Source organism: Vicia villosa, linkage group LG3, assembly GCF_029867415.1.
Source record: "Vicia villosa cultivar HV-30 ecotype Madison, WI linkage group LG3, Vvil1.0, whole genome shotgun sequence".
Lineage (NCBI taxonomy): Eukaryota > Viridiplantae > Streptophyta > Magnoliopsida > Fabales > Fabaceae > Vicia > Vicia villosa.
Window position 1 is genome coordinate 197,389,533 of NC_081182.1, and position 26,458 is coordinate 197,415,990.

Here is a 26,458-nt window from a genome sequence, read left to right on the forward strand (position 1 = left end):
TCTTTGAATGTCAATTCCAAGAATCCTGGAAGCAAATCCCAAATCCTTCATATCAAACTCCTAATTGAGTTTAGACTTCACCCTCATTACATCTTCGACATTGTTGCTTGCTATGAGAATATCATCCACATATAGCAACAAAATAACAAATGAATTACTAGGTCGAAATTGAAAGTAAACACAGTGGTCGAACTAACTTCTAATGAAACTTATGCGTTTCATGAACTTGTCAAATCTCTTATTCCACTGTCGAGGATATTGTTTCAGCCCATACAAATATCTCTTTAACTTGCATACATAATCTTCCTTCCGCTTTTCGACATACCCTTCAGGTTGCCTCATCAGGATTGTTTCATCTAGATCACCATACAAGAACACACTCTTCACATCCATCTGTTCCAGTTTAAGATCAAAATGTGACACCATGGCAAGCAAAATTTGAATGGACCTATGCTCCACAATAGGAGAAAACACGTCATTAAAGTCGACACCTTCTTGCTGACTGAAACCCCTTGCAACTAACCTTGCCTTGTATCTTTTTGACATCACTCCTTCGATTCCTTCCTTAACTTTGAAAATCCATTTATAGCTGACTAACCTTGCTCCAACAGGTTTCTTGATCAGTTCCGCAGTATGATTATCTTGAATAGATTTCATCTCATTATCCATGGCCTTCAGCCATTCAGTCTTATTTCGAATCCGCATAACTTCCTTGTAGTCTTTAGGTTCTTAGTCTAGAACCTCACTTGCAGAGATTAAGGCATAAGCTATAAGATCTGCATATCCAAGTCTCTGAGGTGGCTTGATGACTCTTCTCGACCTATCTCTTGATAATAGGTAGTCATCGACAGTTTCCTCAATTACATCAGCCTCTTCAGCTTCTTCTTCGACTTCATCAGGGATATGCAATTTAGCATCAACTTGCTCCACCTCAACAGGAATTTCTACCTGTTCCATCTCTTCTGCACTTCAACCATCATCATCAGTTTTCCTGAAAGCCATTTCAGCTTCATTGAAAACTACATCTCGATTGGTGATACACCTCCTGTGACCTGGCTCTAGGCACCATAGCCTATAAGCTTTGATTCCTTCAGGGTATCCCATGAACATGCATTTTAGAGCTCTAGGTTTAACCTTGTCTTGCCTAATGTGAGCATAAGCTATGCCGCCAAATACTCTTAACTTGTCGAGATCTGGTGGATGTCCTGACCAAACATCTTTAGGTGTCTTCATATCTAACACTGTCGAAGGACATCTGTTTATCAAATATGTTGTTGTCGAAACAACCTCAGCCCAAAACACCTTCTTTAACCCAACACTAGTCAACATGCATTTAACTCTCTCCAAAATAGTTTGATTAAACATTTTAGCCAAACCATTTTGCTGTGGAGTACCTGCAGTAAGTCTGTGCCTGGAAATACCAGAGGAAGCACAAAAACTGTTGATTGCCTCATTGCAGAATTCAATACCATTGTTGGTTCTCAACCTCTTGACCTTCCTGCCAGTTTGATTTTCGACCAGAGTCTTCCAACTTTTGAAATTCTCAAAAGTTTCATCCTTAATCTTCTGGATGAATACCCATAACTTCCTGGAATAATCATCTACTATGGATAGGAAATACCTCGCTCCAGAATGTGATGGACACCTTGCAGGCCCCCAAAGATCAGCATGAATGTAATCAAGGGATCCATGTGTTCTTTGTTTGCCTTTGTTGAACTTCACTCGGCAAGATTTTCCAAATACACGGGGTTCACAAAACTTCAGCTTTTCGACTTTGTCTCCACCAAGTAGATTTTGTTTCCCTAATTCGACCAGACCCCTTTCATTGACATGGCCCAATCTCATGTGCCAGATTTCTATCTTCGACAAAGGTTTCGTGGATACAACATTTGTCGAACCACTTACAACTTCAGCCTCAATGGTATACAAGCCTTGTTTCTTCACGCCTATCAAGACTTCCTTCGACCCCCTCATGACTCTTAGGACTCTTAGGATACTTTTCTCTCCTTGAAAAATATATCCTTTCTTGTCGAATTCACCAAGAGAAGGCAGATCTCTCATCAAGTCAGGAACATACCTGACTTCAGTCAACAACTTTATTGACTCATCATGGAGCTTGAATCTTACAGATCCAACACCTGCAATCTTGCAAGCTTTGTTATTTCCAAGCAGTACTGATCCACCATCTTGATCACTTAACTCCTAAAAAAAACTTTGTTTGGAGTCATGTTCCAAGTGCAACCCGAATCCATAATCCACTCCTTCCCAGAGTCACTGCTAAAAACCACAAGGACATCAGATGATTCAAAATCATCTTGAACAATGGCTGCATTGCCATTATTCTTACCTTCATGATGTTTCAGGCGTTCAGGGCACACCTTTCGTATGTGGCCCTCCTTCTTACAATGATAACATCGAATACTAGATGATTCGGTACTATAAGACTTCTGCTGGCTTTCGCCTTTCTTCTTGTCGAACTTACCATCTTTTCGCAAGAATTTTTCTTTAACAGCCAAACCTTCACCATTAGTCTAAGGTTTATGCTTCTTTCGTTTGTTCAAGTCCTTTGAATACAGGGATGATTGAACTTCTTCAAAGGACATGGAGTCACTTCCATACAGGAGAGTTTCTTTGAAGTGAGCATGTGATCGAGGCAAAGCGCACAGTAGTAACAGCGCTTGATCTTCATCATCGATCTTTACATTAATATTTTCAAGATCAAGAATCAGCTTGTTGAACATATGCAACTACTCAGCAAACACTTTGTCTTCAACCATCTTGAATGAATACAAAGCTTGCTTCAGGTAGAGTCGATTTACCATTGATTTGGTCATATGCAAACTTTCAAGTTTTGTCCATAACCCTGATGTTGTCGTCTCCTTTGATACATGTCTAAGAACCTTATCACCAAGGCTCAACAAGACTGCGATGTGTGCCTTCTCGATCATAGTCGTCTTCTCCGCCGTCGTTAATGCAACATTCATGGTTGCCTCTCCGTTCAATGTAACACCCTTCTAAACCCCCGCGGAAATATAATATAATCAGAGTAATAACACATCAAGGATGCTACAATTATTAAAATGAATAAAAACATCAAGTCGATTGTCATGCTTTATTAGAAATTAACCAATATCAAACATGTGTTTAGCACAGCGGAACTTAATTCGACAGTATTAGGAAACATCTCCACACAAATACTCAATACATAAATCCATAGCCAAAATGACAACAAAGTATAACAAGTAAGGCTAAGACTAGTCGATCCCAGTGTTACAATCAGAGCATGACTCGACACGAACTACGGGCTAGCCTACAAGTTATCTTCACCCAATCAAGACGCCACTACATCCTTAATCTGAAATCATCAAAGTAAGGGTGAGTTTCATTCGAATTAATAACCATTATACAATCATAAGCAATAAAATCTCATAGCAATTATCATCCATCCAACACACATATAGTCGGAAATTATTACAATAAGCAAGCATCAATTCAACAATATTTGGCCATCGGCCCACAACCCTTCATTCCATCAAATAATCAAGTTATATTAACAACAACTACTTAATACATCAATCATGTAGACACACCAAGGCATAACACTAGATCTCATCCAATCATGTTATAACTAATGCATATGATTCAACTGACACTATGCATGTGGTACCAAAATTCGTGAATCACATTCACAAGACTTCTCTCTTTGATACTGCCCTCTAGTCGCTCACACCCCACATGGGCACACGACTACTGCCTCATCGCTCACACCCCACATGGGCACACGATGACTTCCCGCTAATCTCCGCACAATGGGAATTAGCCTTCCAATGCAAATGATTTATGAATAATGCACACATGACACATACTTACACCATCATCATTCCGATGCTTAACATCGCTTATCACCTCGTACCAATAACATCACAACAAGTATGTACATGTATAGGCATCATTCAATCATTCACATACGTTCACCATAACCAACATATTAATATTAACAGCATATTAATATTCACAATCATCAATCATCACCATCATCATACATCGTTACATCTATCATCATTACACACCATGTAATAAATTGCTAAAACAACTCAACAGTAAAGTCACAAAGCATGTATCATTTACGACATGTTATATACCAACATCACTCATTGGATATCATAATCCCATCACCAACATAAATACATGCATCAATAGTCATATGAATAAGCACATATACATATACCATGTTTCAATTCATCAACAATTAATTCGAATTTTTAAAGTAAAGTCGGCTACTGCCCATTTCATTACTTTATGAAATAAAGCACCTAATTAGCTTCGCAACGCCCAAAACGGCACATAAATCGGATACTCGGATAAAAAGTTATGGGTTTTTAAAGAATAAAACATTTTCAGAAAAATGCTGCAGAACCCGGGTTGTCCCTACATGGGAACCGGTTCCTGGCTGCTTCCAAAATCACGCCTCTGATTTTTACTATGGGGAACCGGGTTGTCCCTATCTGGGAACCGGTTCCCAGCTGCCCAGAATCCATACCTCTCTGTTTTTACAAGGGGGAACCGGTTCGTCCCACATAGGAACCGGTTCCTACGTACCTGCACAGCCAAATTCACTATTTTGACAGCATTTACCATATCCCATTTCCCCAATTTCAGGTACATACGAACATAGCACACAAATACCATCAATTTTCACATCACCACACATTTCAGACAAGTTTTATACAAGTATTAACAACATATATCATGAGTATTAACAGAATCATGTAATTCATGCAAATTCATCAAAACCTAACAAATTCCCAAACCCGACACGTACGATTGAAATAGACAACAATCCTAATCAATCCTACTACCTACAATCGCATAAGGATTACTAACCCGAAGAATCCCCCCTTACCTCAGAGTCGAATCTTCGAAGGTCTTCTTCCCCTTTGGCTCTTCCCTTTTTCACGTGTTCTTCCTTTCTCAGAGTCTGTCTCCTTTTCTTCTCTTCCTCTTTTCCCAATTCCTTTTATTTTATGAAAAATAAAATAAAATATTATAATGGGCTTGCTTAGCTAACACCCCCTTATTGCTAACCACCACTCTAGGCCCAATGCCAAAATTTCATCATTTTCCAAATAATTCCCAAAAATTATTAATTCTAATAATTTAATTAAAAATAATAATTAAATTAATAAACAAGAATTAACGGGGTGTTACATTCAACGCTTCTAAACAACCCTACTGAACCAGTAGGGCTTTCATCTTCAAGCGCCACAGATCGAAATCATTCACTCCAGTGAAATTTTCAATCTCATACTTTGTTGATGGCATCTTCTCCACGCTCACCGCACCAATTTGTTGTAAATTCAATGCAAAGAACAAAGTATAATTCATGGGAAGAATAAGGAACAAGGAAGAAGAAGAACACAAGAATTGGTTCTTAGAAAATAAGATTACAAGTTTACAAGAATAACAAATAACCTCTCTCACCCTAAATCAGGATTTGCAGTGTTGCAATGATGAGAGACTAGTATGCTATTTATAATAAAACGTAACATACTAATGGGCTTTTTCCACAAGGCCCATTACACAAGTCAACTTAATAAACAAGCTAACTTAACAAATTAGGTTTAAACACTAAAACCTAATTTAACATGCTAACAACCCTATCATCTTCGACACAAGCATGTAAACAACCTTCGACTTCATGCTTAGACCTATCGAACCAATAAGCTACCCTTCGAACATACTAGAGTTCGATCCAATATCTAACATTCTCAATTCCACCTCAATCACCGTACTTGAGACAATGCTTTAATTACATTCCTATTTATTTCCATTATCGGATAGTCAAGTCCATCAAACGATAATGATTGAATTTGCATGTTTATTCATTTAATCGCTTATGCTTGACTGGTCAATAGACATTAGTTGTCATCATCAAAATTTTATGTCATTGTTAAAAGCATATCACTTGCAAAGCAAGGTTCCACGGATGCAGTTTAAGAACAGGGCATCATGAGTCTATCATACGTAGTAGTTTATAGTATTTGTATTCTGAATTATTATTGGTTATATTTTTTTTTGAACTATTTCAACTTTATTGTGTACTCTTGATTTATTACTTAATATATGACATTTTTCCATATCACATGTATGGTTTAATTTGTCCAAAAAAAAAAAAGAAAATTATAGTATAGTTATAACATATCGTCTTATTCGTTAGAGTTTCTTTAAACTAAAGTAAAAAAACTACTCTGTGGTGTAGTTTCAATGATGCGTCACCGGATTCTGTCTAGTGAAGATGCATCTGCAAAAAAAAAATATTTCAAAAAAGAGCATTTCAATGAGTGATGCACGATACGTACATTGAGTTATCTCCGAAAGTTTTTTGTAAAATATATTGGGTGTTCTCAGTTTTAACTCTTTGACTAAAGCGGAGGTACGACCGTAGATGCATCTCTGAAATATGATTTGTTGCACATGAGTCAGCTACAAATGGGATTAATATTCCCAATTCCCTCTATGCTATATAGGGCGAATCCAAAAAAAAAAACACTCATAATAAAATAAAGATTTCCCATTTACCCTTTAAAGTTCCCATATTTTAAGTTCTCATGAAAAGTATTCACTAGATTTAATGACAAGGTAGAGACATATTGGCTTCTAAATTTTTGTAATGATGTGATTACCACATGTTATTTTAAGTAGTTATATTTAATAACTATAATAAAATTGAAATAATAAAAAATAATTTAATATTTTAAAAAATTATAAATAATCATACGCGTTGGGTTTAATTGAAATAAATTGACTGTATAAAATAATTTTATACAGTTAACTATTCATAAACGTCTGATGTTATAATCAATTTAAATTTTATTTTAAATATTTATAAAGTAATAGAAACAAATAATGATAATGAATTTCCAGTGTCAAACTTTTTATGCCGAAAGTGCACATAGTTATTAAACTCTTTTACATTATGATTTTATTCATACATATTGATTACATCCAAGTATTCAACTTAATTTAAAATTGGGGGTATTATACTAGTGGAAGATGGTGGAGAAAAACACCAACACGTCCCGCCAAGACATCGTCCTTTCTCTTTACCACAAAACTGCTAACAATGTTCATCGGTTTTACACGGATACTTGTTTTCGAATGCCAAGGAAATTTCTACATTTTCAACCAAAATATGTGTGTATGAGATTAATGTTTAATGGAAAAATTGAAATATTTAAAGTGTAAATTAATATATGAAAGTTAAACATTATAACATGAGGATATAGAGTTTAATCACTTAGTTCATTTGTTTCATACCTGTTGTTAAAATGAGAAAAGCCAATAGAAATAACATTGTAACTGCAAAACTCCCTAAAGTTTTCATTTTCAACTTTTACATATAAGATACTATAATATTTTATACTAGTTCATTTGTTTCTTACCTGTTGTTAAAATGAGAAAAGCCAATAGAAATAACATTGTAACTGCAAAACTCCTTAAAGTTTTCATTTTCAACTTTTACATATAAGATACTATAATATTTTATACGAGTCTATTTATATATGCATATTGTGATGTGATAGTACTCTTATATCTATAAATAATATATTTTTCGTAATCAATTATAACAAAATTTTATTTTTAATATTTATTGAATAATTAATGTATTTGATTGATAAATCAAATACAATAAATATAAAAAATAAAATATATTTATAATTTGTTTTGGGGATAATATATTAATAAACTATATTACTATAAATGTGCTTTTGTTTTGATGATAACAAACAAATAATTTTTGTATAAGCAAACATGGTTCATTAATCTTATATTTTTTATTTCAGAAGATGTACCAGCACCAGCACAGTCAGAACTTGGAATAAATATAAAGCTGGATATATGGAAGAGATATTCAAGTTGTCAAGGCAACTTCTGATAGTGCACCAAAACGCTGCGAATACACTTACAACAGAAGTTGAAATACACGTTGAACAAAAGATCACAAAAGATGAAATACAAGCTGAACAAAAAATCATGAAAGAATATATCTACAGCTGAAGCTGAAATGAATAGCTAATCAGAAGATCACGAAGACTGATTTAAAATAAAGCCGTTAAACACATAATCGTTAGTAAAACGGCTGCAACACTTCAAAAGCGCAATTCCCAATGTTGATTGAAGAAGCTATCCACATGCAAATACTTGAAAGAAAACGAAAGCTGAGACAAACATGAAAACCATTAAATGCTACAAAAAAGAGTTGAAGTTAACGGGCAAAAATCCTGAGTGTATATATATATATATATACTCATGATCTCTTGAATAAAATACAACAATCACACACGAGAACATCATTATTATGAAAAATCATCACGTGTGAAGAAAAACTCTCTGAAGCAAATTTTCATATTCATTCTCAGAGTTCATTACTTTGTACTTAATCTTAGTGAAATATAACAATGGTGATTACAACTCTCTAGAAGCAATACTATACGCTATCATCAGAAGTTACATGGTAACTGAGTCCTTGAGGAACCAGTTTGGTCAGAAGTCTCAAGAAGTCTATGACTAGTTGAGTCTTAGAAGTTGGTTAGTCACAAACAGTTGGTTTGTGCAGGATTGTTAGTCACGATAGTTGGTCGTGCAAGTGTAATCAGGTTCTGATTATAGTGGATTAAGTCTCCGTTGAGAGAGGCAAAGCACCTTGTTGAGGATGGACTGGAGGTGGCCTTATTGAGAAGGTGAACCAGAATAAAAATAATTGTGTTTTGTCTATCTTTCCTTTATCAAGTTTTTAAAGAACCACTTGTTCAACCCCCCTCCCTTCTAAGTGTTTTCTCAACCTTCAATTGGCATTAGAGCGCCTGGTTCTGGGTGCAAACACTTAACCGTGTCAGAAAAAGATCCAGAAGGAAAACATTATGGCTAATGATTTAAACAACAATTGCTACACAAAGTCTCCTGTGTTCGACAAAGAGAATTTTGAATATTGGAAAGATAGGATAGAAAGTTTCTTTCTAGGACAAGATTCTGATCTATGGGATATTATGGTAGATGGTTACAATCATCCAGAAGACGCAGGTGCAAAGATAGCAAGGAAGAACATGACTGACAAATAAAAAAAGGAATTCAAAAGTCATTGCAAAGCCAAAACTATCTTACTAAGTGCTATCTCACAGGCAAAATATGAGAAAATCACCAATAGAGATACAACACATGATATATTTGAGTCACTCAAGATGACTCATGAAGGAAATGCTCAAGTCAAAGAAACAAAAGCTATGGCCTTAATCCAGAATTATGAAGCCTTCAAGATGGAAGAGGATGAGACTATTGAAGCCATGTTCTCAAGTTTTCAGACCTTGACTGCTGGTCTAAGAGTTCTAAACAAAAGATACACAAAAGATGATCATGTAAAGAAAATAATCAGAAGTATACCAAGAAGATGAGGGCCAATGGTTACGATGTTCAAAGTCGCAAATAATCTTGATGAAGTATCCCTAGAATAACTCATCAGTGCGTTAAGAAGTCATGAAATTGAGCTCGATGCAAATGAGCCTCAAAAGAATTAATGCTCTACAGGCTAAGGAAGAATGCTCAAGTGAGTCCAGATTAGAGGAAGAAGATGAGTTGTCTCTTCTATCCAGAAGAGTAAATCAACTCTAGAGGAGCAAGTAAATGAAGTTCGGAAACTTCAGAAGACCAGAATACAAAGGAGAAACCTCTAAATATAGAAGGACAAGAAGAAGAAGCAATGTATGCTATGAATGCAATGAACCAGGACACTTCAAAAGTGAATGTCCTAAACTGCAAAAAGAAAGGCCTAAGAAAAGATTTGAAACAAAGAAAAGTTTGATGGCTACCTAGGATGACTCTGAGTCATCTGAAGATGAATACAACTCAAAAGATGAACATGCCAACATAGCATTCATGGCCACCACAGAAAATGACTTGGACTCAAAAGCTTAAAAAAATGAGATGCCCTTAGCAATGAAGTCAAACACACCAGTCATGGTACCTGGACTCTCGATGCCCATGTCACATGACGGGAAGAAGGTCTATGTTCCAAAGCTTGTAACTTAAATATGGAGGAGACGTTAGATTTGGAGGGAACCAAAAGGGAAAGATTATTGGATCAGGAATTATTGGTAATGGTAACTCTCCCTCTATAACTAATGTTTTACTTCTTGAAGGATTAGCTCATAATTTATTGTCTATTAGTCAATTAAGTGATCATGGTTATGATATATTCTTTAATCAAAGGTCTTGCAAGGCCGTAAGTCAGAAAGACGGATCAATCCTTTTTACTGGTAAGAGGAAGAATAATATTTATAAGAGTGATCTTTCTGATCTAAAATCTCAGAAAGTAACTTGTCTTCTGTGTGTAAATGATGAGCAATGGGTTTGGCACCAAATATTGGGACATGTTAGCCTGAGGAGATTATCTCTGTAACACCTCAAATCTACCCGATAAATTATACGGAAACTCAGAGTATAAATTCCAAACAAATTAATTTGAGGTATCACATATTTGTCATCTCAAAAACATTTACGGCTTACTTGCATTCATATAGATACATAGCACAAGAATTTAAAACGATAATCAAGTCATTACTAAAAATCACTTTGTTTAAATTCAATAATTAACTCGCAGCGGAATCAACAAACTTCATAAATATTCAATTCAAGTCGTAGCATCATTGCCCGGTAACTTTAAGTTACAATTTAAACCAAAACCATATAAAAATTCAGCAACAGAAATAATAATTAAAATAATCGTTTTATCCCCCGAGTGCTACGTATCAGAGCAAGACACCAACTCGACTAACAGCAACTAAAGACTTCATAAAATCACTTCAAAACTTCCACTGCTATCTTGTGTACCTGTCTGTTTCCCACGGTAAGGGAAACATCATTCAGAAGGGGTGAGATATCGAAATATATAAACAAAAGTATGATAATTAATATATTAGATCAGATCATACAATTATCACCACCTTGTCATACCCCAATTTTTGACCTAAGATACCACCTCATATCATTTGCATATGCATCATTTGCATCTCTAACAAATTGCATAGCTTGTGTTTGTTACTTGTGACTCAGCAGGATTTAGTCAGGAAATCACTCATCAGTACAAATACCAATCAATTAGGGTTTTGTTCTCCCTTCATTTCAAATGAATCATCTTCATCAACAATCAACATTTGGTCCTCAGAGATCCATCTCAACAAGCTCAAAGGCTCTGAATCGACTGAATTAGGGTTTTGACTGAAGATAGCACACTCCTGACTTTAGCTCAGGATTTGACATAATGACTTGGGACATGATATCAAGACCTCAAGTGCATCATTTTGACCTAATCCATTGGCTCATAACATCTCCTACACAAAGATTGATCAGACAAATCCTCAGATCAGGGTTTTGAATTATCAGGGACCAAAATCAGGGATTACATTTGGGAAACCCTAAAAACCCCCAGGGAGTCAATCAAAGGTTTCAATCATCTTCAAATAATCCCTATGACAACATCCAATGGAAATTACATCTCAATTCAAGATCCACAGTCATCAATTTCATCTGGTCGACAATTAGGGTTTTTGACCTGATTCACTGAATAACTGACTTTTTTAATCAGGACATGGTGTCACAACTCAAACCATGGCTCAATATCCTCTAATGCTTCAATATGATTCATTCATACCATTCATTTGGTGAGGGTAGCCTGTTTCATTTGAAATCTCCAGAAACGCGATTCGTCTGAAAAAGTCAACTGTACAAGATCACCATTGACTTTTGGGGAATTTTGGTCAACCATGACTTTTGAAGTTTTAAATCATCAATATATGATATATGAAGTCATTTGATCAAGAAAAATCAAGAAAATCAATCAAGAATCAAAAAGTCAAAAGTTTGACTTTCCATACTTAGAAAAATTCTAAGTGTTTTTCAATGGTTTTTTCCAAACTTTGAAAGGGAATTTCTCAAACTTTCACCTACAAACTGAAAAAAACTTCCAACATGAAAGTTGTAGATTTTGATCCAATAAACAACTTTGACACATATAATTTTTTTTCATAAGATCAACCATTTAAGAGATATGGAGCTTCAAAGTTGGCATCTTATGAAAATTTCACTTAAAACTTCATTTTCTTCAAAGTTCATGGATCTTTTTCACCCATTTCCTTAAAGGTCTTGAAGAAACTTTCAACTAAGCTTTTGAAGTGTGTAATATGAGCTTTCCAAAATGTCCAAGAGCATGAAAAAATATGGAGTGTAGCTATGGTTTTGAATTATGCATTTAGTGATCATTTTCACTTGAATTTTCACCATTTTTCACTAAGTTTCAAGACTACATTGCCTATAATCCAAGTAATGATGCAAGGAGGCAATAATTGAAGATATTTTCTCTGATTTGAGATCAGAATGGAAGAGGATAAGAAGCTTGAGTTTTAACCATGGTTTGGTCACTTTAACCATTTTGCATTAAATGTAAAAGATTCCTTTTTATCTCTTAAGCCAAATCATCAAACTTTGATCAAGTTGCAAAGCTCTGCATTCAGAACTCTTGGCCTATAAATAGAGGTCCAAACTTCATTGCAAATCACACCAAAACCTCACAATTATAGGTTTTCTCTCTTCTTTCTTGAATTACAAGTCATGTGTTTCAAAGTGAGGTAGAAAACTCAACCTCCAAACCTTGCAAGTTCTGAACAAAGTGATGCTTCCCACAACTTCTAAATGTCATATATGATGTGTCTGAATCACTCATACACCCCAAAACACCTGAGAACTCAGAATCACTACCTCACTTCTCAAATATGCATAACATGAGACTTATCATGCCAATTTTTGTTCAAGCTCAATTCTGTCCAAACTACCACTTCTAACATCATCCATATATCACATATGAACTATCCAATCCATCACATATAGCCAATAACCTCAGAATCATCAAATTCGATTCACTCTTGAAGCTTATGCAGATCGGGTACCATGGCCATGCCCAGATGAATTCAGATGGTTCCAAGCATCCAGACACCTTCCATAAGGTTCATTGAAGCTATCCAGATCATCAAACAACTTCTGTAACACCTCCAAGCAAGAATTCGATTCTCAGTTGTGCCGTTTTTAAGGTAAGTGCTCATGAACTTCAAATTCATACTTCCACGCATCATAAATGAAATGTGAGCATACCATCTTGTTTCTGCACCTATGAGGATCATTAACCCTCAATCAATTGCATCATAACTTGCACATACACGATTTCACATTGAATTTCATTTCTAGGGTTCTTCATGTTCATGCGAAAATTGACCCCTTTAGAGCAAAAATAAATGAATTCTGAGATCACCATCATGTTCCTTGTGAAAAACCGAGTGAGATAGACCCTTTGCTTGATCAAAACAACACAGTTTTAGAGATTTTCAAATTTCAGTTGGAGGGTTGTTCTTGGCGCGTTTTTGGTTCAAAGGATTTCTGGAAATTGATTTAAAATATAATTAATTCAACGCGTGTATATTACAAGCCACAAGCGTGGCTCAGTTGGCTTTTGTTTTGAGTAGTGACCTCAGGGTCACGAGTTCAAGTCCCTATGGGACCAAACCCTTCTTTTTTATCACTATTTCTCTTCATTTTCTTCACAACTTCAACCATTAATTTAACCAATCAAATTAACTCTTTTTTTATTCATTTTTTACACACTTATTATTTTATATATGTATTTTTTGAATATCAAAAAAAAATCACAAAAATATATTTGTTTAATACATTTTTAATTAAGTTTAAAATAACATATTTTAAGTGTTTTTTAATACTTTTAAATATTGTTTTTCACTTGATTTCTCAAACTTAATCACTTGTAAATATTTTTTGAGCAAACCCTAATCATCTAAGTGTTAATTGAAGACAATCTTTTTGTTTATCTTGATTAAATTAACTTCTTTCAAAATTCAAATCGTTTTAAAATAAGCGATCGCGATTCTTTTCAAAAACGATAAACCATTTTCTTTTGATTTTCAAAGAAAACTATTGATTAAATCTTTTTAATTGATCAATTGATCTTCAAAACGATGTGGGGCCTCTCGAATATTAGAGAGTATAAGACCCACTCCTTTTTCCTTTTATACAGTTTTTTCTTTGTACAGAAAACTCTTTCAAAACAATACTTTTCAAACTGTTTTCAAAACAACAAACGACGCGTCTGTAAATAAAACGATCAACCATGTTTTGTAAAAATACCACGGGCCTCCATGTAGGTATAAGTCCCGAGCCCTTTCGTACATACCCATTCCAGTACATGAAATTAGGTATTTCATTGTACGTCTTTTTGTACATACACCTTTTTTGTACATACCTCGATCAGTTTGTTTTTTAACTTTGAAATACAAACCAAAAATGAAGGTTTCTTTAAATCTTCCCAAAAATACCATGGGCCTCCATGTAGGTATAAGTCCCAAGCCCTTTTTGTGAATACCTGTTTACATAGCTTTGAATAAACTCAAGTGGACTTCTCCCCGAGTATAAGTCCCGAGCCCCTGTGTATACAAATGGATCATGCTTACAGGTATATTTCCTTCATAAACTCCATTATATACGCACACTTTGTAACTGTTCATATTTGTTCATGTACTGGCGCATATTTGTTCGTACTTGTTCATATGTGTGTTTGTGTTATATATATTTGTTCAACTTAGTACAACACTAGGTTCCCCATAGCCTCCTATTGGGCTTCGTGCAAAGAATCTCCACTAGTTTAGGTTAGGACATAGAGTATGGTTTCCCGGTGAAATCGCTCTAAGAGCTCAAACCAACTATACCATGCCTCCCCTTGGGCTTTGTACAAACGAGTGACCCTCCCATAGCCTCCTCTTGGGCTTACAATGCAAGGACCCTCGGATAGCCTCCTCTTGGGCTTCGTACAAGGACCCACGGGCTTCTTATAAGCATCCCCAATATCCAAATCAAAATACCCTAGGAGATTAGACATTTTTCATCTCTATGATAGGAGTATCTCATCTATATCATCACAAACAATCAATCAATCAATCAATCAATCAATCAAACTTCTTTTTGCCACAAGGCTGGCTAATCAATCAAACTGTTTTACCACCGTACTGGATGATTAATCAAAGTTTTTGTCACAAGGCTGACTTCATTGAAACTTTTGCCACGAGGCTGGCTGATTAATCAAAACTTTTTGTCACAAGGCTGACTTCATTGAAAGTTTTTGCCACAAGGCTGGTTAAACAAACAAAAACATCTTTATCATTCTAAGCACCCTAAGTGGCATGGCCCCGGGCTTATAATGAAAAGATTTTCAAACAAAAAACAAACAAATGTATGTGATGATATAGATTAGATACATCTAGCATTTAGACGACATTTGTCTATTTTCCTTTGCTTCCACTAGCATAAGTGGGAACTACGATTGCTCTGACTTTCTCAACATCCCTTTGAGAATACGTAGGCACAAGGTCGATCCTTGGCGAGCAAAACAAAACAAAAAAAACCATTCAAACCTTAGCACCCGTAGACCCCGAGCTACAGATGCTCTGATTCCCTCTAAGGGATATGTATGCAGAGGATCGCGATGATCTTTGCGAGCATAATCAAACAAACACCTTAGGTCCCACCTATTTCACAAGAACCTCTCAATAACATGGAATGAAAAACAAAGCAAAGAAACCTATAGAGTACTATAGATACGTTGGGTGCTAATACCTTCCCTTCGTATAACCAACCCTCTTACCCAAGATCTCTCCCCACTTTTAGGTTATTGCAGCTTTTTTCCTTTTCCTCTTTTGGAAACAATAAAAAGTTTGGTCCGTACAAAAGAAAAATCATTTTTTGAGCACTCGAGCCCAAAGAAGGCATCAGGTGTCTCATTTAGAAAGGACAACGATTTTTCCCCGCGACAGAAAAATGGCGACTTCACTGGGGACCATCTTTTTATTGTTTCCAAAGAAAGGGTTATTTCTATTTGTTTTGTTTTTATTTTATTCTTGTTACATGTTTGGTTCTTTGGTTTCGTTACATCTGTGGTTCTGTTACAAGTGATACATTATGGACAAATCCTAACCTGGATTAACTATTCAGGTGAAGACTTGGATTAGTTGTCATGCGGAGAACCACACTCAGACGAGTTTTTCTTGAGAATATTGCTGGCTCATGAGTTTAATTGTGGAAAGCCGGTAATATCCGAAAGAAAAATGTAGACTCTGACGTATCAGTAGAACATGTTTTACAGGTGATTAACTAGAACTATCCCATATTTGGTTCTCTGACCTCATGCTCGTGACGCTGGACCTTTGAACCTGTGTGTACCATGTTTGTGTTACCATGTTTGTGTTGTCGTGTTTACAGTACCATGTTTGCGTTACCATGTTCGCTTTACCATGTTTGAATATGTGGCATCCATGCATCCATGCATTCATACATCCATAAAACATAAAAAAAATCTTTTTCCATAAAAACATGATTTTTTCCAAACAATTAGAGAATTTTCTTTGCAAACATTATAGGATTAGGTTATGGAGTGGGTAAAAAGGCATACCAAGAGGTACGGTTTCAAAGAGCCTAATGTGGAAAGACAGAAAGAGTTAGCGTCTTTTGTACAAGATCCTTCTGATTTTAGGAAAAGCCATGGAAAGCTTTTGCCTATCTTAAACACTCATGTTGATGAAGGACTTCTCAAAACTCTGGTTCAGTTTTATGATCCCGTCTACCGGTGTTTTACCTTTCCAGCCTATCAGTTGGTACCAACCTTGGAAGAATATGCCAATCTTTTGGGTATTCCTGTGTCTGACAAAATACCTTTCAATGGTTTGGAAGCCATTCCTAAGTCACCAGTCATTGCAACAAGTACCCACTTGAAGAAATCTGAAATAGAGAGTAATTGGACTACCAAAGGAAACCTTCCAGGTTTGCCTTCACAGTTTCTAATAAAGAGAGCCTTTGATTTCATCGAGACTGGTAGCATGATAGCTTTTGAAGCTGTACTAGCCTTGCTCATCTATGGGTTGGTTCTGTTTCCCAATATCGACGACTTTGTTGATATCAATGCCATAAAGGTCTTTTTGAATGGAAATCCCGTTCCGACTCTGCTTGGTGACATGTATTTCTCTGTCCATCATAGGAATCACCAAGGTGGTGGAATTATTGTATGTTGTGCACCTCTGTTGTTTAAATGGACTGTTTCACACTTACCTAAGTCTCCCATTTTCACGGAAAACCGGGAAGGTTTACGTTGGTCTCAAAGACTTATGTCTCTTACTAATAATGATATTCAGTGGTATACCTTGGCTCGCTGCGGTACAGAAACCATTGAAAGTTGTGGAGAATTCGCCAACGTACCCCTCATTGGTACACAAGGAGGAATTAACTACAATCCGGTCCTAGCCCGACGACAACTCGGGTATGCAAATTCAACTAAACCCATTGGCCCTACAGTGGAAAGCTACTTCTATCAGGAAGGAAATGATCCTCAAGGGTTGAAGACAAAAATGGTGAAAGCCTGGTACGACATCCGATGGAAAGAAAAAGGTGAGATAAAGAACTGTATTGCTACGAACGCCTATACCTGCTGGGTGAAGAAAAGAGCAAGGGAGTTTCAAATGCCTTATGATTATGAAAAACCCATGTTCCCTGTGGTACCTCAACGACCCAACATTCCCGCTATGGAGGAATACCAAGACACTTTGACCAAGATGAGGATAGAAAAAGACGCTTGGAAAGAAAAATTTCGAAAAACTGATGTGGAAAATAGAAAGTTGAAGAAACAAGTGAAAGAACATGAAGAAACTCTCTATTATCAGGATGGATGGCTCATGAACAAAGATGAGAAGATCCGTCGGAAAGATGCCGCAATCAAAAGATACATCAAAGAAAGCAAGAAAAAGCTTGAAGGCTCAACAAGCAACGCTCCAACTCCTGACAATTGGAAGAATATGGTTGACAAGCTGAGAGCTGAAAAGGCCGAGTTGAAAGCTTACTATGGGAAAGAAATCATGAAGCTCAAGCTGCACAATGCATTTGGTTCTTCGTCTGATGAAGATGCTTAGGATTGTTTAGCTTTTTATTTTATCATTTGCTTTTGTAAGGAGCTATGCTCCAATGTTGTAACATTTCCCATTATTTCAATAAAAGAATTGTTTGTGTTCAAATGTTTGCAAGAAAATAATCTTTAAAATGTTTGGAAAAATCATAAATTTTCTTTTTGCATACATCATTCTGCATATCGAGTCTGTTGTATAGAGTCTCATCTTTTGGATCTTTCTCCATTAAGATCGTCAAGCTGTCGCGTCTCAAAGTTTCTCGACCGCGCCCGCAATCAGATCACAGATACAATACTCGTTCAAGCAGAAGAAGAGTAATGGAACACTCTGAACAAGAGAATATTGAGCTTCGTGGTACAGTGACCACCCTTCAGGAAAAGTTGGAAAGTCTCACTACTCTGGTTGACTCCTTAATGGCCGCACAGAATCAGCCGCCGCCACCCAACAGTCAAGCAACGGTAACATCTGAAGTCACTACTCCAGTTTCTACGGTTGCATTCAACATTCCATCTTTCTCCATGCCAGAAGGTTGGGGCCCGCCTTTCAGCTTTGGTACAGGATTCCGCCATAATTTCTCTGGGGTTCAAACAGCTACAACTGAAGCGCCTGCTGCACAAGGTTCGGCTTTTATTCCACATTCAGGGGTAACTTTTTCCCAAGTCACTATGGCACTTTCTCAACCCACTATGACAGTTCCGACCCCTACGGTTCACACTGTTCCTTATGATGGCAATGAGATCTATCATGATCAAGGTGATAGCACAAATCAGCGTAATCTTGTGGGAGATCTCCAAGAGCAGTTTAACAAGATTCAGCTGGAAGTTAAGGCTATTCGTGGCAAAGATCTGTTTGGAAAGAATGCCCAGGAGCTATGCTTGGTTCCCAGTGTACAAATACCAGCTAAATTCAAGGTCCCTGACTTTGAAAAATACAAAGGTAGTTCTTGTCCACAAAGCCATCTTGTGATGTATGCCAGAAAGATGTCTACTTATGCAGATAATCATCAGTTGCTTATCCATTACTTTCAAGACAGTTTGACTGGTGCCGCACTGAAGTGGTACACAGGCTTGGATAGCACTAATATTCGAACATTCAATGACCTAGGTGAGGCCTTCGTCCGACAATACAAATACAACTCGGATATGGCTCCAGACAGAGATCAGCTTCGGTCCATGGCTCAGAAAGACCATGAAGCCTTCAAAGAGTATGCCCAACGATGGAGAGAAACTGCTGCTCAGATTAATCCACCGTTAAAAGAGAAAGAGATGACAAAGATCTTCTTGAATACTCTCAGTCCGTTTTATTATGAACGCATGATTGCTAGTGCTCCAAGTGATTTCACCGAAATGGTAAACATGGGGATGCGTCTAGAAGAAGGAGTCCGAACCGGACGTCTGACTAAAGAAGGTGGATCTTCAAGCGGAACCAAAAAGTTCGGAAGTGGTTTCCAAAAGAAGAAAGAACAAAGTGTTGACATGGTGTCCCAAGGGAAGCCAAGAGGAAACGTCAATCGTCAACGACAGGTTGCTGCTATCACACCAGTCGTTAATACAGCACCGAATCCGGGGTTTACTCCACAGTTTCAACAACAACAGCCTCGACAACAGGCTCAACAACTTAACAACAATTAGAATCGTGTGCAAAGAGCTCCACAGTTCGATCCGATTCCGATGACCTACACAGAATTGTACCCTGCACTGGTTGAAAAAGGTCTTGTTCAAACTAGAGCACCACCACCAGTACCTGAGAGACTCCCATGGTGGTACAAAGCTGAGGTCTCATGCCCTTATCACCAAGGAGCACCTGGCCATGATCTTGAGCATTGCATAGCTTTGAAATATGAAGTTCAGAGGTTGGTTAGATCTAATCTCCTCTCTTTCAGAAATTTGAATCCTAATGTGCAAGCAAATCCGCTGCCCAATCATGGAGGGCATGTTGTAAACATGGTGTATGGATGTCCTGGCCAATACCGAGTCTATAATATCAACTTCTCAAGAGCAGATTTGGTACAAATGCACGCTACTCTTTGTCGGGGGCCGAATTTTCGCCAACATCAATACGGTTCCTGTAGAATATGTTGTGTGGATCCTCACGGGTGTTCGATTGTGAGAAGAGATCTCCAAGTTTTGCTAGATAATGGTACTATTGAGATCTACAGAAATAGGGATGAAAATGAAGTTAACATGATAGGATGTTATCCGCATGAGCTTTTAGTCTCAGATATCAACTCGGAAATGCCTACAGTTAACGTCATCGTTCCTCATTTCAACATGCCTGAGCGCATGGAAGTTACCTACAACAAGCCGAAGGTTCCTGTTGCTCCTTTGATCATTTGTCTACCTGGACCTGTTCCTTATGACTCTGACAAGGCAGTTCCATACAACTACAATGCAACAATGATAAAGGATGGACAAGAAGTTCCTTTACCAACTCTTTCATCTGTCGAAAACATCGCTGATGTGAGTCGAGTAACAAGAAGTGGACGTGTGTATACTCCACTACCTTCAAAGCAGCCTAGTACTCCTGTAACTGGGCAAAATCCTGTTAATACACCAGTGGGGAATCCTGTGGAAACTCCTGTCAGTAATACAAACACTGATGTTGGTCAGTCCAGTGGAACCAATGTCAATCCAGATTTTGACGAAATTTTGAAGCTTATCAAAAGAAATGAATATAAAATTGTGGATCAGCTTATGCAGACTCCTTCAAAGATCTCAATACTTTCATTACTTTTAAACTCTGAAGCCCACAGGGAAGCCCTGATGAGAGCATTAGATCAAGCTTTTGTGGATCATGATGTGACTGTTGATTACTTTGATGGGATAATAGCTAACATAACAGCTTGCAACAATTTAAGCTTCTGTGATGAAGAACTCCCCGAGGAGGGTAAAAATCACAATCTTGCTTTGCACATTTCTATGAACTGTCAGTCAGACTCTTTGTCCAATGTATTGGTAGACACCGGATCTTCCTTGAATGTGATGCCAAAGACGACTCTTGCTCGCTTGTCTTACCAAGGAATGCCTATGAAGTTCAGTGGTGTAGTTGTCAAAGCATTTGATGGATCGCGAAAATCTGTTATCGGCGAAGTCAACCTTCCCATGACAATTGGTCCACATACATTTCAAATCACTTTCCAGGTCATGGACATTCAAGCTGCTTATAGCTGTCTGTTAGGACGACCATGGATCCATGAAGCAGGGGCAGTGACTTCTACGCTCCATCAAAAGTTAAAATTTGTAACAAATGGAAAATTGGTAACGATAAGTGGAGAACAAGCCTTGATGGTGAGCCATTTGTCCAATTTCTCTTTCATTAGTGCCGATGATGTGGAAGGAACTCAGTTCCAAGGTCTCTCTTTAGAAGACGAATCTTCCAAAAAGAAAGCATCAATCTCTTCTTACAAAGAGGCAGTAAAAGTAGTGAAAGATGGAACTACCACTGGCTGAGGGCAAGTTGTGATCCCGACCAAGAATAAAACTAGAGCAGGACTCGGATGTTCACCAACATTCTCAAACTGCACCAAGAAGGATGAAACCCTTCGACCGATCAAAGAAACATTCATCAGTGGAGGATTCCTTAACCCAATTCCTCAAGAGGTTAATGTCCTTATCGAAGAATGCATCGAAGAAGGTTTACCCGATCCTGAAGAAGAATGGAAATGTTATCTCAATGACTCGGGATATATATCTCAGGAAGAACCATATCCTCCTTCAGAAGAATCCAATGGCAAAGAAACTGAGCCTGTTCCTGCAGAAATCTGGGACACCTTGGGACAACCAAGTGGAAAATTTGATTACATGGTAAAATATACTGCACCTGAAAGTTCAAAGATTGCGATTGAAGACATCCAACCAACTGGATGGGGAGATTCCTTTGAATATGATAGCCAACCAGAAGAGGCTTATCAGCCCTGTCAATTTCCTCAGCAGCCTGAAACTACTGAAGATTTCGGATTCAATGCATCTGCCAAGATTCATAATCCTGAAGATGGTTATTATCACATAAATGCCATTTTTGAAGATGAAGGGGAAGATGGTCCCGCAACTGACTCGGAAAGTGTCGCTGACAATGAGTCTCTTCATCCTGAAGACTGGGAAATACATCCTGAAAATTCTGAAGATTGTGACTCGTCTTATGCTCTTCAAGAAGTAGAAAAAGACCGTTTCAACTCTACAAAGAACAAGGTTGACAAACCAGGACCTTCAAATCCTGCTCGACCAGCGGTCAATGTCAATACTGGAGATAATTCTGAGGAGAATTTTCCTGAATACATAATACACAGAGGAGTTCGTTGCTACTGGAAAGCTGTCGACGTTCCAAATGTTGTTCGCCGCTCAAAGTAATCACCTCGCTGTTATTTTGACCTCCTGCCTTGCCCAAAGCAGAGAGATGTTTTATAGGGCTTTGCTTTTAAATGTTCCGCCCAAATAACTTTGTGTATAGGGCTTTGTTTTAAAAGTTTCCCTCTTTGTCCTGCCCAAGACAATTGAGTTTGTGTTTAGGGCTTTGTTTCAAAAATGAATCATAAATAAAGCGTCATTTTGAATTCCCTACATTATGTGTTTTATTTTTTGCTTTTTTCTGGAAATGGTAATCCTAAAAAACCAAAATAAAAAAAACCTTTTCAAAAAAAATCTGCATACACTCTTGCATTCATAAATTTTCTGAAATAAATATAAATCACATGTGCAAATTAACTATTGATAAACCCATTGAATGCAATAACCTTATGCCCTCTCCCAACTTTGAGTTTCCTGTGTTCGAAGCCGAAGAAGAGGAAGAAGAGGAGATCCCGGACGAGATCTCTCGATTACTTAAGCACGAGGAAAGAGCCATTCTGCCTCACAAAGAGCCTTTAGAAAAGATCAACTTGGGTTCTGAAGAAGACAAAAAAGAAGTGACCATTGGATCGCTGCTTGGTGCTGATGTCAAGAGTAAGTTGATAGACCTTCTCAAAGAATATGTTGACGTGTTTGCCTGGTCCTACCAAGACATGCCTGGGTTGGATACCAATATTGTTCAGCATTACTTGCCATTGAAGCCAGAATGTCCGCCGGTTAAGCAGAAATTGCGAAGGACTCACCCTGATATGGCTAACAAGATCAAAGTAGAAGTTCAAAAACAGCTCGACGCAGGTTTTCTTGTCACCTCTGAGTATCCTCAATGGTTGGCTAACATAGTGCCAGTTCCGAAAAAAGATGGCAAAGTCAGAATGTGTGTTGACTACCGTGACTTGAACAAGGCCAGTCCAAAAGATGACTTTCCATTACCACATATCGACATGCTGGTTGATAACACCGCTAAGTTCAACGTCTTTTCCTTCATGGACGGGTTCTCCGGTTATAATCAGATCAAGATGGCTCCCGAAGACATGGAGAAGACATCTTTCATCACCCCATGGGGTACCTTTTGCTACAAAGTGATGCCGTTTGGATTAAAGAATGCAGGCGCAACTTACCAAAGGGCAATGACTACTCTCTTTCATGACATGATGCATAAAGAAATCGAAGTTTATGTGGACGACATGTTAGCCAAGTCCAGCACAGAAGAAGAACATATTGAATACCTTTTGAAGTTGTTTCAACGACTAAGGAAATATCAGCTTCGCTTGAATCCTAACAAATGTACTTTTGGGGTTAGATCTGGAAAACTCTTGGGTTTCATTGTCAGCCAAAGAGGTATTGAAGTAGATCCCGACAAAGTCAGAGCTATTCAAGAGATGCCTGCACCAAAAACTGAAAAGCAAGTAAGAGGATTTCTCGGACGATTGAACTATATCTCCAGATTTATCTCTCAAATGACTGCTACTTGTGGGCCAATTTTCAAGCTTCTCCGCAAAGATCAAGGGGTTGTATGGACTGAAGATTGCCAGAAAGCGTTCGACAGTATCAAGGAATACCTGTTAGAACCACCGATATTGATTCCTCCAGTTGAAGGAAGACCATTAATCATGTACCTTACTGTGTTGGAAGAATCCATGGGCTGTATGCTTGGACAACAAGATGAAACCGGTAAGAAGGAGCATGCCATCTATTACCTGAGTAAGAAATTCACAGATTGTGAGTCTCGTTACTCCATGCTCGAAAAAACATGTTGTGCTTTGGCTTGGGCTTCAAAACGTCTCCGCCAATACATGATCAACAATACTACTTGGTTAATCTCCAGAATGGATCCGATCAAGTATGTCTTTGAAAAGCCCGCCTTAACAGGAAGGATTGCCCGATGGCAAATGCTGTTATCCGAATATGACATTGAGTACCGTGCCCAAAAAGCGGTCAAAGGAAGCATTCTCGCCGATCATTTGGCGCATCAACCAATTAATGAATATCAATCTCTCAAGTTTGACTTTCCTGACGAAGATGTCATGTACTTAAAGATGAAAGATTGTGACGAACCATTACCCGAAGAAGGTCCTGAGCCTGGATCAAGATGGGGCCTAATTTTCGATGGAGCAGTGAACGCTTTTGGCAATGGAATTGGGGCAATCATCATCACTCCCAAGGGTACTCATATCCCATTCTCCGCCAGATTGCTATTTGATTGCACCAACAACATCGCAGAATATGAAGCTTGTATCATGGGTCTCGAAGAAGCCATTGACCTAAGAATCAAGATCCTGGACATATATGGAGATTCAGCCCTTGTGATCAACCAAATCAAAGACAAGTGGGAAACTTACCACCCTGGTTTGATTCCTTACAGAGATTATGCAAGACGTCTGTTGACTTTCTTCAACAAGGTTGAATTGCATCATATACCTCGAGATCAGAATCGAATGGCAGACGCCTTGGCTACTCTATCTTCCATGTTCAAAGTCAATCATTGGAATGATATGCCTACAGTCAGGATCACGCGCCTTGAAAGGCCCGCCTATGTGTTTGCAACCGAAGCAGTCATCGATAATAAACCGTGGTTCCACGACATCAAACGCTTCCTTCAAACTCAAGAGTACCCACTTGGGGCATCAAAAAAAGATAAGAAAACTCTAAGGAGACTTTCTGGCAGTTTCTTCCTGAACGGAGATGTGCTATACAAAAGAAACTTCGACATGGTTTTGCTCAGATGCGTGGATAGACACGAAGCAGACATGTTAATGCATGAAGTGCATGAAGGGTCCTTTGGAACTCATTCAAATGGGCATGCAATGTCCAAGAAAATGTTAAGAGCTGGATACTATTGGTTGACAATGGAATCTGACTGTTACAAACACGTGAAGAGATGTCACAAGTGCCAGATCTACGCAGATAAGATCCATGTGCCACCGACTCTACTCAACGTTCTCTCGTCTCCATGGCCTTTCTCCATGTGGGGTATCGACATGATTGGAATGATCGAACCAAAAGCTTCAAATGGTCATCGTTTCATCTTGGTGGCAATTGATTACTTCACCAAATGGGTCGAAGCAGCATCTTATGCCAATGTTACAAGACAAGTGGTTGTGAGGTTCATCAAGAATAACATCATTTGCCGATATGGTATTCCCAGCAAGATCATTACTGACAATGGTTCAAACTTGAACAACAAAATGATGAAAGAATTATGTGAGGAATTCAAGATTGAGCATCATAACTCTTCTCCTTACAGACCAAAAATGAACGGCGCCGTTGAAGCTGCCAACAAGAACATTAAAAAGATCGTCCAGAAAATGGTCGTCACTTACAAAGACTGGCACGAAATGCTGCCATTTGCTTTACATGGATACCGTACTTCAGTGCGTACTTCAACAGGGGCAACTCCCTTTTCTCTAGTATACGGCATGGAAGCTGTGCTCCCCGTAGAAGTTGAAATCCCATCAATGAGAGTCCTCATGGAGACTAAGTTATCAGAGGCTGAATGGTGTCAAAGCAGATACGATCAGTTGAACTTAATCGAAGAAAAACGTATGACTGCTCTATGCCATGGACAGTTATACCAAGCAAGGATGAAACAAGCCTTCAACAAAAAGGTTCGACCTCGTGAATTTCGAGAAGGCGACCTCGTGCTTAAAAAGATTTTGTCTTTTCAACCAGATTCTAGGGGCAAATGGTCTCCTAATTACGAAGGCCCGTATGTTGTCAAAAGAACATTTTCTGGCGGCGCCATGACTCTTGCAACCATGGATGGTGATGAACTCCCATATCCTGTGAATGCTGATGCAGTCAAGAAATACTTTGTCTAAAAAATACAAAAGAACAGCTCGGTAAGTCGAAAACCCGCAAATGGCGACTTAGGCAAAAATGAGCGTCTCGGTGGACTGAAAACCCGAAAGGGCGGTCCAGGCAAAAATTAGAGACAATAAACAGAAAAAATTCATCCTGGTAGATTGAAAACCTGAAAGGGCAATCTAGGCAAAAATTAGGGATTTATGACAAAATAACTGCATCAGTCCGTACTTCGTCACCTGAGGAGTCTTTCTCATC

At 37.9% G+C, this 26,458-nt stretch overlaps 1 protein-coding gene across 1 annotated transcript; it reads left to right on the forward strand.

Moving 5' to 3' along the window:
* Positions 1-22,767: 22,767 nt before the first annotated feature.
* On the forward strand, positions 22,768-26,205 carry LOC131657090 (uncharacterized; the record flags this gene model as incomplete). The annotated part of the gene is made up of 1 exon (XM_058926586.1): positions 22,768-26,205. A coding segment is annotated over one exon (3,438 nt), but the record flags the coding sequence as incomplete, so codon positions are not given.
* Between the last annotated feature and the right edge of the window lie 253 nt (positions 26,206-26,458).